General features: G+C 31.2%; 1 protein-coding gene and 1 pseudogene across 3 annotated transcripts in view; both read left to right on the forward strand.

Moving 5' to 3' along the window:
• The window catches only part of DMS11 (Histidine kinase-, DNA gyrase B-, and HSP90-like ATPase family protein), a 28,234-nt gene extending 27,813 nt beyond the window's left edge, over positions 1–421 (forward strand). For all 3 annotated transcript variants that reach the window (XM_028048442.2, XM_028048441.2, XM_028048439.2), the window contains exon 20: positions 63–421. In XM_028048442.2, the coding sequence (XP_027904243.1) occupies positions 63–155 (93 nt within the window). In that variant the 3' untranslated portion in view covers positions 156–421. The remainder of the gene's footprint in view (positions 1–62) is intronic.
• Positions 422–5,472: 5,051 nt separating this feature from the next.
• Positions 5,473–10,371, forward strand: LOC146883536 (uncharacterized; annotated as a pseudogene).
• The last annotated feature ends 7,177 nt before the right edge of the window (positions 10,372–17,548 follow it).

Below are 17,548 nucleotides of genomic sequence, written 5' to 3' on the forward strand. Positions count from 1 at the left end.
AAGTTTGTTAAAATTGAGAGAATGAACATCCATTTGAAGGAAAAATGGTTATGATTGTACAGGTGGCGAATCTTAAAAGTAAAATACAAGAAGCGGAAGATGAGTACCAACGGCTTTTGGCAGAAATAAAGTCCGTGGACGTGAAAGAAGAGTAGTTGTGCAGTGCAGATGTAAGTTTTTGTTTAATTCTTGGTTTGTAGAATGTTGTATGTATAGGCTAATCCTTTTTGATGTCTGGGGCTCACTAGGTTTTGAGGAATTTGAAAATGATGATAGGGTCTGAGTCTTTGTTTTTCAGGCTTCCTATTCCTGTATCATATGTACATGGAATGGAAGTGAGCCACAGCAATCGGAACTTCCACCTCTTGTAAAGTACTTTTCAAACTTTAACTATAACCAATTCATCTTTTCTTCTCATTCATTTTTTCGATTCATTCCGCCAAATTCTATTACTCTCATATTCAATATTACTTATTTTATTTGTATTATTAGAAAATAACAAAAGTTAAAAAATATCCCCCTTTTACATAATAGTTAAGATACATGGTAAAGATATAAAGTGACTCACAATCTAAACTAAGCAATATCATGTATCAAATCAGAGTCATTAAATGACATAATTTTTTAAAAATTTATTATTTTAATAAAATTGAATCAATGCGCGAAATTTTCTAAAAATGTAAGAGAACAGACTATGTTAAGAACCACAATGTAACATCGCGAATGATTTGTTTATTTAGCAATAGAAAAGTAAAATACTTACCGTAATAATTTGTCCCTAAAGTTTTGTTTGTTCAGTTATTAATAATTTTTTAAATTATATAGTAATTATTAATTAAACTTGTAAATATATTTAAACTTGTAAATATTCAGTTATTATATTTAAACTTGTAAATATTAATTATTAAATTGTTATTATTTAATTATTAATTAATAGATAGTGTTAATTTTATAATTATTTAATTAATAAAAATTTCACGATTAGTACATGTTAATAATTAAATTTTAATTGCTAATTGTTATTGAATTCGTAAACTTAGTAAACTTCTAAAGTTAATAAATAATTTTAATTTTACTAATTATTAGTAAATATTTTACTTAATTTATTGTAATTAAAATTGTAAGCAATAAGTAAATAATATAATAAATGATATTAAATATTTAATTAATATCAATCTAACAAAGATTAAATAATTTTAATATAATTATTAAAATATGTATTTGATAACTAAAAATTAAACAGGTACAGGACAATATAATTTAACTTTTTAAAACTAAATTAAAGAAAAAAAAAATAAACATGTCTTGTGAATTGGGTTCTCCAAACAAAACCAGTTCACACTGCTACAGTATCTGTTAGAAAATAAAACATTAAGAAAAGCTTTTACTTCTGGAATATTTTTTTATTGTTTAATAATAAAAAAATCTCGTGAAATCCACATATTTATTGTTAAAAATCTCTTATTGTAGCATCAACCAGCACATTTTTTGTTTCTTTATTTATTTTATTAACGATATAAAAATATGATATTTCAATTAGATTGACGACTCATATATTAATAATTAATAATATTATACATTTTATAAAATAAAATTATATTTAAAAATTATACAAATATATGACAAAATCAGAAAAAAATAACAATCAATCAAGCTTATATTATTTGAAAGAAGTTTGTATTACATAAACCTCCTTTTCCCACTGGATACTTATTCAAGAACAATAAAATATTAAATAATAAAAATGCAAAAATAATTAAAGATGAATCAACCAAAATAAATAAAATTAAAAGGTAAATTTATTTTCCATATGAAAATGAAACCTGTTCTCCATGTTCACTGTCTTGAAACTTACCCTTCTGAACACCAACCTGCCCGCTGCCCGTAACCTAAATGTGAAGTGTTTGCCCTAAAACCACACTTTGGCTCTATAAAAGTCTCACTTTCTCTCCAAATTTTCTCCCACCTCTGCTTTCTCCTTTTGTACATCTATCTTCTTCTGCTTTCACTTCATTGCATATTCTCCTTCTATATGTCAACAAATAAACACTTTGGTCTCTGAAACCTTTTTCATTTCTTAATTTGATTTCGGCTTCATATCTATGGCTAATTTCTTTTGTTTATGTTCTTTCATTAATACCCTTTTCACTCCTCTTTTCAAGTGGTGCAAAACACTTCCATCCGCATGTGACACGTGATGAACATGACGGCCATATTTTGCACAAATTGAATTTTCACAGTTTGATGCACAAATTCAGTGCTTCAAGCTGCTTCTAATAAGAGGTTCATGTGATTCTTTCAAAGTTTGCATAACCCTCTTTCAACTTTGAAGCATACACTTTTTTTTTAACCACCAAACTCTTTTGTTCATCTGCTTTCTCTTCTATGACTATCAAAGATGGAAACTTTAATCTAACAACCTTTGACTTGAAGAGAAAAATAATGGAATATGGATAAATAAAAAGTGTAGTTGCTTTGGTTGATACCTTTTCTTAGCAAGTAAAAGGGCATGTAGATCTGCCCTTTGAGAAAGACCTAAAAAAGGAATAAAAAGCATATTCTTTAGCAAATATTCTTTTTCTAATAAAGATAACTTATCTGGTCTAACTGTTTTGATTGAGTAATTGGTATGATATTTGATCAATTTTTACAAATATTTTTCTTACCAATCATTCTTATTACATTTTATTTTCTTGAGTTCTTGCATTTTAATGTTTTGGAAAACCCTATTTTTAGTTTTGTAAAATTAAAACTAAAGTAGAGACCATCTATTGTAGTGAATCAACTTTTGCAAGAGTAAAATCTCATTTTGATATTGACATATTCTAAATCCCTAAATTAATTGGACTCAATTCCATTTTTGTCAAAAATTACATGGATCTCAACTTGTAGCAGTTTGTCATCTTTATCTGTATTTGGATTAAAAATAGAATAATGTTTGTAGGTCATAACTCAGATGAATTGATTCTTTCTAGTTTTTATGGGTATGAAAAGATGTTTTTATATTTCATTTATGTAAATAACTATAACATTTCCAAAAAAAATCAAAGACAAAAGAAACATTCACATTATAATTCAAAATAATAATATTATATATATATATATTAATCTAAATTCTAATATGTATTATTATATTATTAAAAGATATACTGGCTATTGTTTTTTGAGGTGTGTTTTTTGATTTTGTTTAAAAAAGAGGACTAAACTATAAAGAATTTACTGTTGAGACTAAAATTCTATTTTATCTTACTTGGAGAGATTAAAATACACTTAATTCTTAAAACGTTTTACACCGACTTTGAGATCATTCTAGGACAGTTTGCAATACACAATTGCATTAGCTATGAACAACACTATGTATATGGCAAAGAAATATTTTAAAAAATATATAAAACAAACTAAAATGAAATTAAACTTAATATGTATGATTGTTTGATAGAGGTAAGTTGTTTTTAAAAAATACACAATTTTTATTACATAGATAAGGTTTATATATTGTTTACCCAAGACCTGTCTACTGAATACAGTATTAAGAAAATGTGTGTCAAATGTCTTTTACAATAAAGTGAAGGGTAAAAGGTCATTTGCTTTTTTAATTTAATTTTAATCTATTTTTTCATACAATTAAGCTGGTTTTTTGTTACATAACTAATAACTTAAATAAACTATCTTAAAGAATTTAAATGTCGATTCTAATTGATAAGCGCGTAAAGAATTTAAAATTGAAATGAAGTTTTTTTATGCAGTAAAAATCAAGTCAAAGATAAGGATATAATTAGCTACTATAATGTCAGATATTATTAAAAAGACAAATAAATGGAAATATATTTTTTCTTTTGTTAAAACATAAATAAATAATAAAAAGAAACTGAAAAAATTGTAATGATTTAGAGGAGCTGCAATGATAATTTATGAAGATAACTTTCCCCCAACAAATCAATTCAAATGAATGATCATGTGATGATGTAGAGAGAACATTTTATAAAAAAAATGTTAATTTAGAGAAGGAAATGGTTATAATATAAGATAGTTTTTTTTTTTAGGCTACATTGTTGTCATTTGCCACATTTAATAATACTGCATTCACAAAATGTTCAAAAGGAAAGAAAAACTTATTTAACCTATTTTTTTTATCTAGATAGTTGCGTAGCTGATTAAATTATACTATACTTAAGTTTTAGTTTTATAAACTTTTTTGCCTCTTTTAATGATGATGAAAGTTTAAACATAATTTTTATTCTAATAAATTATTAGCTTTTCATTAGAAACATTACAAAAAAATTGGGATTAACTACAGGTCAAATTCGTAAAAAATACTTAAAATTTGTAAGCAAAATTTAGTTACTTACGATCAAAGAAAATCCATAGGTAAAAAGTTTTAGAATAATAATTACATGCAAATTTTTAAACTCGTAGATATATTTATACAAAATAATCTATAGGTAACGAGTGTATGTGATTATCTATGGATTCATATAGGTAATTAGACATGAATGGTATTCATAAGTAATTATGTATAAATGAGATGCGTAGATAATTAAGTATTAATTATATTCATGGTTAATTCTTGTTCTAAATCAAAGTTTAAATAAAATATTACAAAAATATTAGTACATTGAAATTCATTCGTGTTTCTTTAACAAAAATTTATTTTCGTCAAAAATATCAAAATAGCTCTGTTTGACTTGTTTAGACTTGACCTATTTTAGACTTGTAAAAATTGAGTTGGTCTATCATATAAAAACGAGTTGAGATGTTGAACTCGACCTGCCGAATAGCAGTTGTGAGCTGATCCACCTAATCTACCTTTTTCCACATTTATTTTGTTAAATGAACTTGCAATTTTTGTATGCATCCCAATCGTTAAATGGGTCTGCTAAATTGATTTATGTGGAATGTGAAATATATACTAACTTTAATAAAAGGGAAGTAAAGACGTAGAGTATTAAAGTCGAAGAAAAATAAGCCATTTTTTTAGCTTTGGCTTGTAACGTATCTCCCATGCGAGGGAGCAAACAAAACAACTCCAACCAAGTAAAAGGCCTCAATCATAGTGATGTCAAAAAAAATTCGTACCTATAAGTATTCGCTGATAAAACTCGCAACAGGTAGAAAATGTTATATATAATCAATATTGCAAAAGCCGTCCATTGCACCAACGAGAACGTGATTTTCAGATGCAAATATGGTGCACTGTTGCAACCATATATTTTAAATGTTGGATTTCATTCTTTCTAATTCTCTCCTCCTTTCTCTCTTATATTTCTTCTCTCATTCTGGATTTATTTATTTACTCTTTTAAGTGTTATCTTGCTAGTTTTGAGATCCTCGAAAATTCCGAGAAGTTCTTGTTGTATCCTGGGGGGCTTGCGCAATACACGCGGGTAAGTCCTTAAGGGTAGTGAATCCACACGCCTCGGAAATTCTTTTGGTTCGTGATTTTGTTAGTTATTACAACAATCTTAAGGACTTATGGCTAACAACAACAACAACAATAACACATCCTCTACGGATAATCCAAATACTGTTTCCGGAGCTCAGATAGTCTTTGCGAAACCTTTTCCGGATGTGTCAAAAATTGAGGTATTCTCTAGACAAAACTTCCAGAGTTGGCAAGAACGTGTGTCTACCCTTTTAGACATGTATGGAGTTGCTACTGCTCTCACATCCTCAAAGCCCAACTCCAATATCCCTTCAAAACAAGTTGAAGATTGGATTCATGCAAATAACGTATGCCGACACACTTTACTTAGTGCATTGTCTAATGATCTGTTCGATGTGTATTGTTCATAAAAGGAAGCGAAAGAAATTTGGAATTCGTTGATCCTCAAATATACTACTGAAGACGTAGTTAGACAAAGATTCATCATAGGAAACTACTACCACTGGGAGATGATTGAAGATAAGGACATTAAAATCCAAATCAACGAATATCACGCTGCTTGAAGATATCAAAGCAGAAAACATAATCCTTCCTGATGAGTTTGTTTCAGAACTCCTGATTGAGAAACTACCGTCATCTTGGATTGACTATAAACAACAGCTGAAACACAAGCACAAGAAGATGTCGCTTCAAGAGCTCATCACACACATCATAGTCAAAGATACCAACAGGCAGGAATGTGCTACTGCAAGGGCCAACACATTATCTACAAAAGCTAACATTGTAGAAGAAAAGGTACGAGAATAAACCTGATCACAATAATAAAAGTAATTTTCGAAATTCCCGTCCTAAAGGATCTAACCCCACCTTTAAGAAAAAGGGAAATTGCTTCGTATGTGGGAAGCCTGGCCATCATCCACCTCAGTGCAGGCGTAGAGCAAGAAATGACAATCCTCCTAGAGCAAATATAGCTCAAGGGGAAGATACTATATTTGCGGTCGTTTCACAAGTAAATTTGATGACCAATGTGAGTAAGTGGGTGGTAGACTCTTGTGCTACCAGGCACATCTGTGCAAACAGAAGTGCTTTTACCTCCTATACCAGTATAGGGGAAGGAGAAGAACACGTCTATCTTGGTGACTCTAGGACAACTCCTATCCTTGGGAAAGGAAAGGTTCTTTTGAAACTCACATCAGGGAAGACTTTGGCCTTGAGTGATGTGCTGCATGTGCCCTCTATTAGAATTAATCTAATATCTGTAGCACTACTGGGAAAAGTTGGGGTTAAAGTGTCATTTGAATATGACAAGATTGTAATGACAAAAAATAATGTTTTCGTGGGAAAGGGATATTGTGATCAAGGTCTCTTTGTACTCAATATTTCAAAAATTATTAATGAATCTTCTTCTGCTTATATCGTTGACTTGTATGATATGTGGCATGCTAGATTAGGACATGTGAATTCTTCATATGTTATGAAATTGCAACGACTATGATTAATTAATATGCATGATAAACAAAGTGGTAAATGTGATATATGTGTAGAATCTAAAATAACAAAGAAAACTTGTTATCGTGTAGAACGTCAATCTGAATTATTAGGGTTAATTCATTCTGATCTAGCCAACTTAAAACAGACTATGTCTAGAGGTGGTAAACATTATTTTGTAACCTTTATAGATGATTATTCTAGATACACTAAAGTGTACTTAATTAAGCATAAAGATGAAGCTTTCGATGTGTTTTTAAAATATAAGGCAGAAGTAGAAAATCAATTGAATAAGAAAATTAAAAGGATTAGATCAGATAGAGGTGGTGAATATGTTCTGTTTAATGAATATTGTGTTAGAGAAGATATCATCCATGAAGTAACCCCACCATATTCACCCGAGTCTAATGGAGTAGCTGAGAGAAAGAATAGAACTCTTAAGAAAATGATGAATGCCATGCTTATTAGTTCTAGTGCACCTGATAACCTTTGGGGAGAAACCCTTCTTACTGCATGTTTTTTACAAAATAGGATACCTCATAATAAAACTGGTAAAACACCTTATGAGTTGTGGAGAGGTTATCAACCTAATCTTAAATATCTAAGAGTGTGGGGGGTGCCTAGCTAAGGTAATGTTACCCGATCCTAAGAAAAGAAAAATAGGCTCTAAAACCTCTGATTATATGTTTTTAGGTTATGCCGAACATAGTGTTGCCTATAGGTTTCTTGTTGTTAAAAGTGATGTAATTGAGCATAATACTATTGTGGAGACAAAAAATGTTGAGTTCTTTGAACATATATTTCCTTTAAAGGTTAGTGGGACACTTGAACAATCTATAGATAATAATAAGGATGCCATGTGTGAGGTTTTAAGAAGAAGTAAAAGACAAAGGAAGGAAACTTCTTTTGGAGATGACTTTTATACCTATATGGTTGAAAATGATCCAACAAGCTTTCTAGAGTCTACTAGAATTTCTGATTCAAAACAGTGGGATAAAGCCATTACGACTGAAATTGAATCAATTCAAAAAAATAATAATTGGACCTTAGTAGATTTGCCTAAAGGAGCAAAACCCATTGGTTGTAAATGGATATTTAAGAAAAAGTATCACCCAGATGGATCCATAGATAAGTATAAATCAAGGTTAGTAGCAAAAGGTTTTACTTAAAAGTCCAACATAGATTACTTTAACACCTTTGCCCCTGTGACTAGGATTTCCTCAATTCAAGTTTTGTTAGCCTTAACAGCTACCCATAAGCTAGTGATACATCAAATGGATGTTAAGACTACTTTTCTAAATGGTGATTTAGAGGAGGAAATCTATATGACTCAACCTGAGGGGTGTGTTGTCCCTGGTCAAGAAAATAAGGTATGCAAGCTTTTAAAGTCTTTGTATGGGTTAAAACAAGCACCTAAACAGTGGCATGAACAACTAGATAATGTCTTACTATGTGATGGTTTATTACCTAATGATGCCGATAAATGTGTGTATTATAAATCTGAAAATGGTGAATGTGTCATTATATGTTTATATGTGGATGACATGTTAATATTTGGTACATGCATTGATATATATTCTAGAATTAAATTGTTTCTAGGATCTAATTTTGAAATGAAAGACATGGGTGAAGCCAATGTGATTTTAGGTATTAGAATCATAAGGATGAGAGATAGTATATTACTATCCCAAGAACGATATATTGAGAAACTTCTTAGGAAGTTTGGATATTATGAGTTCAAACCAGTGAGTACCCCTTATGATGTTAACTCTAAATTAATGAAAAATAGAGGAGAATCTATTTCTCAACCTCAATATGCCCAGATAATTGGGAGCTTACTACACTTAATGAGCTTTTCAAGACCTGATATTGCTTATGCAGTAGGTAGACTAAGTAGGTACACTCAATGTCCTAATCAAGAACATTGGGATGCACTTGCAAGACATTTGAAATACTTACGAGGTTCAATGGTATAGTGATGCTAACTGGATCTCTGATTCAGATGAGATAAAATCCACTAGTGGTTATGTATTCACACTTGGGCGTGGTGCGATTACATGGAGATTAGCCAGGCAAACAATTATTGCAAGATCAATAATGGAATCTGAGTTTGGTGCTCTCGAAATGGCTGGTAGTGAGGCTGAGTGGTTGAAAAACTTCTTAGCCAACATTCCTCTAGGAATGAAACCAACCCCATTTGTTTTAGTTCATTGTGATTGCCAATCAACAATAGCTATAGCTAAAAACAAGAACTACAATGGGAAGAACAAACATATTCAATTTAGACATAATTTGGTTAAACAACTGCTAAAGAGTGGAATTATTTCCATTGATTATGTGAGGTTAGAACAAAATCTAGTAGATCCTTTCACTTAACCCATGGGAAGAAACATGGTATTAGAAACATCGAGGGGAATGGAACTTAAGTCACTTGCAAACAAACAAGTGATGACAACCCAACCTTTGTGATTGGAGATCCCATGAATAATGTTCATATAGGTAAAAACAAGTCACTTGTTAGTTCTGATAGCACTAAATTGATTTTAAATCAATTATGTCCATTCCTATGGTGTGTGTGTGTGTGTGTGAAAGTGCTAGAGACTGCAATATTGAGAGGTTAAACTTTGCAATTAAAATTCTATGTGATGTGAGAATTTTAATTTAAGCAAATTTTTAGTGATTTTCATATCCCTTATGGGTGGTGTATGATTTGCAGCATACACTTGATGAAATCACCTATATGAGTGTCAAGTGGGGCCGCTTGTATGAGATCTTGGCATGATCTCTAGAGCACTCATGAACACCGGGCACACGCATGGCCTAGTAAGCGCAACACAACGATAACAACAAAGAATTGTGGGGGTGTATTGTGATTGATGAACCGCTAACACATCAAGTGTCCTTGGTTCATATAGCTTGCTATACCAACTACATTGTGTGTTAAGTTTCCTAATCTATGACTGGTTCATATAGCTTGCTATGCCACCTCTAATGCATTACATCCTATGTGAAACCCAGAATTTTCTCTTTTCTTCTTTCTTTCTCTTTTCTTTTGTAATATGTGGGGGATTGTTAATATAATATCAATATTCCAAAAGCCGTCCATATATCTTTTCGGATGCAAATATGGTGCACTGTTGCAACCATATATCTTAAACGTTGGATTTGTTATGGATATTTTCTCCTTCGCAGGCCATGGATTTTGGCCCATTTATGTCCCCATCCACCATCTATAAATAGAGCATCATTCTCCTTCCTCAAACACACACTTCCATACTCTCATTCATTCTTTCTAGTTCTCTCCTCCTTTTTCTCTTATATTTCTTCTCTCATTCTGGGTTTATTTATTTACTCTTTTTAAGAGTTATCTTGCTAGTTTTGAGATCCTCGGAAATTCCGAGAAGTTCTTGTTGTATCCTGGGGAGTTTGTGCAATACATCGCAAATAAGTCCTTAAGGGTAGTGAATCCACATGCCTCGGGAATTCTTTTTGATTCGTGATTTTGTCAGTTATTACAACATGAAATGGGTATTGTAAATGGACACCCGCGGGTAACGGGTACGTGTACAGATATCATAGTATCCATACCCGTGGATACCCGTACCCGCTATGTTTTAATTTAAATAAAAAAAGTAAAAAATATGATTAAAACATTAACACTTTGAAATTGAACGGGTTAGTTTTTATCAATTGGTTATAAAAAATTTATATTTCTAAACTGTCATTCAACACTATTTAAATGAGTTATTTGCATTTTGTTTGAAATTTATAAATATTATGCATTGTATTTTTATTTGAATTTATGATTAAAATATATTGTTTAATATTAAATTTTTCTTTTGTAAATACCCGTAGGTACCGTGGATATTAAAAAAATATATGGGTACTTGCATAACGGATACTTGCACGGATATGGGTACGGGTACGAGGCAGATATTTTTCCAGTAGCTAGGGTTCTTCCACTTTAATACTCTGCATCTTGACTTCCCTTTCATTAAAGTTAGTATATATTCCATATTCCACATAAATCAATTTAGTAGACCCATTTAACAATTGAGATGCATAAAAAACAATGCGACAGGTTTTTAAGCCCTATCCACTGCATAAAAAACTATGCATACATGTTGTGAGCCCAATGAGCTGGCAGGCTGGGCCGACGGGTTCAAATATGTGTCTTGACCTACCTTTTTATGGCGAGCTGGCTGGTTGGCATGTTTTGTCGTCATGACTTCTTCAATTATGGCAACAATTATGCAGCAAAATTCATGCGATGTAAGTATGTTACAACATATCATGATCTTTATCTCCAAAAGGGTCCAAATCCTTTGTTGAGCTTAAGCCGCAAGTTGTGGTTCCTATGCCGCAAGTAAAGGGATGAGTTACTAGTTCCATAACTGATTGAGGAATGCTGGCGTGGGAGGTTGAATTTTCTAAACCCATCTACCACTAGTTAGGATCTTGTTCATTTTCTTGTACTTGTTGGTTATCTTCTTAATGTTATTTGTCGAAGCTAGTAGGTATTGTAGAATCACTTGAAGAAATGTTTCGATGGATTGGAATTGAGAACTCATTTCGTGAATATGCTTCTCACTAGTTGCTAGTTGTTGTTTCGGTTGGTTAATCTATTGTGAATCATTTTACTGACTAGAACATGCTCGTGTTAAAACATTCATCCTGTGGAGCAATATATCCCACTCCATCACATACACTCGTCCCTTATACCTTCTACCTACAACTTCTAATCAACATCAGTTCCTAAGTGAATTCAGTAGGGTCTTTCATAAACTTGAATTGAGATATTCTTTTTCATAAACTTGAATTGTATGTTTAAGTTAGTTAAGATATAAGTGATGTAATAAACGAGTCTAGTAATGATAAGACTAAAGTCTTAAGTCTAAAATTCATGCTCAATATACCCATGTTTTGATAATAATATAATAGACAATAAATTTTTGACATATCTAAACAAGTTACCTAGTGAGAAACATGTACTAGAAGAAACATAAGACAATAAAGTATCTTTCTATTCATAAAGGCATCATCAATTAAGAACATTATCGTGTTTACTCTCAAGAATCACTCTACTAATAGAGAAATAAGATAAAAATAAGGAACACAAGAATATAACATGGAAACTCCAAAATCGAAAAAAAACCACGACCGTTGTATAAAGACAACCAGAGAATAATAATATGTGAAAATTTGTACAAGAAATAGACTACCCTCCCATGCTATTTAACCCCCAAGTGCACCCACACTCTGCAAAGCAATAATTTAACCCAAACCTCAACACTCTACTATAAAAGTATAAGAAAAGTCAAATACAAGTTTAAAGTGTTTTTTACTAGGGAGTGTTTTTACTAGGGCAAGAAACACCAAGGCCTGACACACCCCTAGCCAAGGGTCCTATCACAAGGAATATGGCCAAACAAATTCAAGAAGAGTTAGAATCCTCTCAACAAGGTGAAGCTAAGCTCCTCTTCACTTGGTTCATCATGAATTTAGACCTTGTATTAAGGGTCTTGTAGTGTAGGATTTCCTTTGAAGGCCTTGTATTAAGGGTCAAGTAGTAAAGGGTTTTAAAAAAAATCTTGCTTAAGTAGGGAGCCTCATATACGCCTACTTAAGAAATTTATTGAGGTTTAATTATGTTAATCTAGCTAGCTTAGGAAGGGCATCCCACACATGCCGCATGGCAAGCCCTTAGTGGAGAGTTCTTTTACAAAGATAGTGGCCATGTGTCCTTGTCCTATTGGAGAAGTTTTTCATAGATTTATTTGACATAATTAATGATTCGATTTTAGAAGAAACTCATATACTTGAAAATGTTGAAAATAATGAGATCTCAATAAATTATGTCATGAATAAGATAATATGGAACAAAAAACGAAGTCGACATTGACGAGACTTTTGCATATAACATAACGATAAATGTTATGAGTGACAATTATGATCAAGACCCAATGATCATTGACGATTGTCGACAAAGAAATGATTGACCAAAATGAAAATATGCAATAGAAGCATATTTAGATTTGCTTGCTAAATAAAATGTTTTTGGATATATAGTTCACACACTTGAGGGTGTAAAACCCGTTGGGTACAAATGGATTTTTGCCCAAAAAATAAAAATAAGAATGATGAAATTATTAGATACAAAGCATGGTTAGTTGCTTTCACCAAACCTGGTATTGATATATGAAGAGACATATTCACTAGTATTGGATGCAACAATATTTCAATATTTGATTATCCTAGTTGCAAAAGAAGGTATGCATTTACATGGATGATGTTACAACCTATTTGTACAGTTCTCTTGAGAATGATATTTATATGAAAATTCCTCAACGATTTAATTTGCTTAACAAGGAAAATTATAAGGAGGATTATTCAATAAAATTGAACAAGTCCCTTTATTTGATTAAAGCAATAAGGATGTATGTGGTATAATCGTCTTAGTGAATACTCTTTAAAATAAAGATATAGAAATGATCATATTTGTTCTTGTATTTATATGAAAATATTAGAAAATGAATTTGCTATAATTGGTTTTTATGTAGATGACATAAATATTGTTGGAATTTCTAATGAACTCACAAAGACAATTGATTACTTAAAGAAAGAATTTGAGATGAAGAACTTTGGAAGGACAAAATTTTCTTTGGAATTACACATTATGTATTTAAATAAAGATATTTTTGTACATCAAGAAGCTTATATAACGAAGGTACTTAAAAGGTTCTATATGGACAAGTCACATTTATTATGCACTCCAATGGTTTTAAGGTTGTTAGATGTTCATAAAGACCCTTTTAGACCTCTAGAAAAGGATAAAAAACTTATTGGTCCGGAAGTACCATATCTTAGTGCTATAGGAGCACTAATGTATCTTGTCAATTATAATCGACTTGATATAACATTTATTGTAAATTTGTTAGCAAGATATAGTTTTTCACTTACAAGAAGATATTGGTCTGAAATAAAACATATACTTTGTTATCTTAAGGGCACTATGAATATGGACTTATTTTGTCGAAATGATTCAAAATTATATCTAATGGGTTAAACATATGTAGGTTATTTATCAGATCCTCACAATGGTCGATAACAAACAAAATATTTATTCACATGCGGTGACACAATAATTTCATGGCGGTTCGTGAAATAAATCATAACAACTACATCATCAAATCATGCATAAATTTTAGCATTACATGAGACAAGTCGTGAATGCGTTTGGTTAAGGTCTATAATTCAACATGTGTAACAAGCTTGTGGTCTATCATCGGGAAAAATTGAATCACCCATATGTGAAAACAATAGTGCATGTATTTCTCAATTGAAATAATGATATATTAAAGGTGATAAAACAAAACATATTCTTCCAAAATTCTTTTTCACTTATGATTTTCGGAGAAATGGTGATATAGAGATCCCAAAAGATTCGTTCATGTGAAAACCTAGCAGATTTATTTACAAAGTCTTTGCCAAAAAGAGCATTTGAGCGATTGATTCACAAGATTGCACTCTATCATCTTAATGATGTAATTTTACATGATGAAGAGAAATAGAAGATGTGATGAATAATATTATATCGAAGAATAAACAGTGATGTACTTTTTTTTTATATCTTGAAGGTATTTTGAGAAAGTTTTACTCAATAAAATTCTTATAGAGATATTTTTATATAAATGATAGCACTTTTAAGAATTGTTAATTGTAGTATTATCTTAATATTATGCTCTGAAATTTTATTTTTAATTTTAATTATCTTTTTTTTATTATTTTAATTTTAATTAATATTAGTAACTAGTTTAATAATTATTTTACAAATCCTCTCAAGCTATTTCCCTTTGAAATCTATTTGTTTACTTATTTTGCTTTTATTTCAATTTATCATATTCATTTTTATTTTAAAATTAGCTCTCACTGAAATTTTAAGAATGTTCTTAACGGTCTAATGTTATATCATAGTATAAATTCCTTAACATAATATATATATATATATATATATATATATATATATATTTATATTAGTATAAATGTATTTTAACATGTGTATGAGTGCGTTAAAAGACTTGTTTGAACAAATTTGATTATAAAAGTTCCTAGGAAATGGAAAAATAAAATAAAATTGTCAATTAATTATTTTTAATTATATATCATAAAAATATTCTACTCATACAAACATTTCACAATTTAACTTATATATGTAAGATCCATTTTCTTTTTGTCTTAAACGTTTAGGGCTTGGCCTTCTTAGCTAGGCCCAATGTCAGCCTACTTAGTACCTCCAGGACCCCTTTCAGTCACTTAACTTCCCATTCCGTTTTCTTTTTCGCAAAGACAATTCCTTTCCCTTCTCCATCTTCTAAGCAGAAGCTCTGCTAGGGCACAACAAGAACCTCCTTGGAGCTACTCGAACTCTTCCTCTGTGTAAGTTGAGCTCGAACTTCCTCTTCTCTTTTCCATTCCAATTGTTTTGGCTCCATCTTAAGTTGTCTTTGGAGCCTTATCCTAGTCATTGTGTACCTGTTTTTTAGCTTCTTAAACTGTGTTGGAGTTGTCGTGCTCCTTTCCTCATAGGGCTCATCTGGTCAAGAGTTATAACATCTGTCATAGGTAAGGGAAGCTAGGGTTTAAAAGCTTTTTATAAATATTTCATTTTTTAGTTCTATTTCATGGTTGAGATGCGTGTTTGATGTCTGTGTGGGTATGAAAATAAACTGAATGTTGCTTGGTATTATTTGAATCTGGCTTGCATGTGCGAACAGTGATGGAACCTGATATTCTCGCCCAAGCAAGCAAGCCTCACCTAAGCGAGAGTGACAGAAACTCACTTCAGGTTTCTGCTTGATTTGTTGTTCAAGCGGTGAGCTTCTATTTTGGGCGACGAGTAATCTTGCTCAAGCGAGAAGGTCTCGCTTAAGCGAGAACTCTTAGAAACATGTAGTGCTCATTGTTCGAGCTCTCGCTCAAGTGAGCACGCCTAGCTTAAGCGAGATCACTTTGTCGCTTGAGCAAAGGCTCCTAACTTGACCAGGAATGGTGCATGAACGTGCTCTAGTGTTGCCCTTTTCTCTGAATTGGGTGTTGTCTCCATGATTGATTTGTTTCTTTTTTTTAGTATGAAGTATGATGTCACATATGTTTTATGCAATGTGATAATACTGTTATATGTTGTGCTTGGCATGAAATGAGATATGGATATGGTTGGTTGGTTGTTCATTGGCATGAGAACATAATGCTTGAGATTACATGTGGATATAGTGTGAGAACATGGATGTGGTACGAGCTAGACGTAATTCCATGAATCTCTCAGCGAGACTACATGATGGTGTTGTAGTGTATATAATTAGATAAGGATTCAAGTAAGGTTGCATTCTAAAACTCTAAAGAATTAGTCAGTCTCACATAGAGCAGACTGATTCAAGTGGTGAGAGTAGTAGGAGGTCCTAGTCTTTGGCAGGATAATGACCCTAGATGATCATAGGCTAACCTTGTGCGTGGTAGGGTGAAACCCATTGGCAATGACTCTATAGAGCAATAGAGACCACCACAAGTGCAAGCATCCAGACAATCTGATCTCTTTATATATATCCGGATAATTGAGTCATAGAGCCTTATTGTGTGCTTATATATATATAAACTAGTGTAAACACATCCGCTCCCGCGTTTGTGTGTAACATTTAAAAAAAATGGAATAAATGGAGAAAAGAAGAGAAAATAATTGTTAATTAGTGAAAGAAAAAAAACTATTAGAATAGTTTAATAAAAAAAAATATAAAAATAACTGTTAGTTTTTAAAATATAAATAGATGTGGGGAATTCTCTCTACATATACTAGCATAAACATAGGAGCCATAGCGCCTATGTGTACGCATTTTTTAAATATGTATGATATTATATTCGTAGTAGATGATGATATTGTAATATTATTAAGTTAATATACAAAATAAAATTATGTTTATTAAAAATAAAGTGAAATGAATAAAAAAAATGAAAAATAATTGTTGATGAATAAGAAAAAAAGAAGCAAAAGAAAATATAGACAATTTTATAGAAAACGTGTAAAAGTAACTATTAAGGATAAAATTTGAATTATGAAATGTAAACGCAAAAGAGAAAATCTTCTTTATATAGTTATAGATATATAAATATACATTAAGAAATTTTAATTCATGAAAATTCGCGTAGTTTTTTCTTATTTTATATAAAAAGATTTATAAAAACAGTTTATACAAACGTACGTACTTACATTTATCTTATAAACCTCACAAAACACATTACCGTGGACAGCATTAAATGGTGATGACCATAGTCGTTTTTTTGATGATGTTAACGATGAATCAGACCAACATTACAACTTAGAGCTTTGTAAAGGTAATAACATGAAATCATACATTTCCACAAAAGCCGTGGCAGCCACAAAAAAGCTGCGAATATTCAACGGTCTTAGATTTCGAAGATTTAGTCACTGAATTTTAAAAAATCATAAAGACATTCTTATTAGTTTTGATTAAACCAAAAGTTTGGTTAAATTTGTAAACAATCTCCTGAATTTTGTCGTCACATCAATTTAAGAAGAACAAAGTAGTGACAACCGAATCACTCTAAGATTGGCTTCAACAAGGGAACTTTGGTATATCTTCTACCCCTTTCGGAATTCAACCAATT

The sequence above is a fragment of the Vigna unguiculata genome, chromosome 9 (assembly GCF_037176805.1).
Source record: "Vigna unguiculata cultivar grain cowpea cultivar isolate G323 ecotype 2 chromosome 9, ASM3717680v1, whole genome shotgun sequence".
In the NCBI taxonomy this organism is placed as follows: domain Eukaryota; kingdom Viridiplantae; phylum Streptophyta; class Magnoliopsida; order Fabales; family Fabaceae; genus Vigna; species Vigna unguiculata.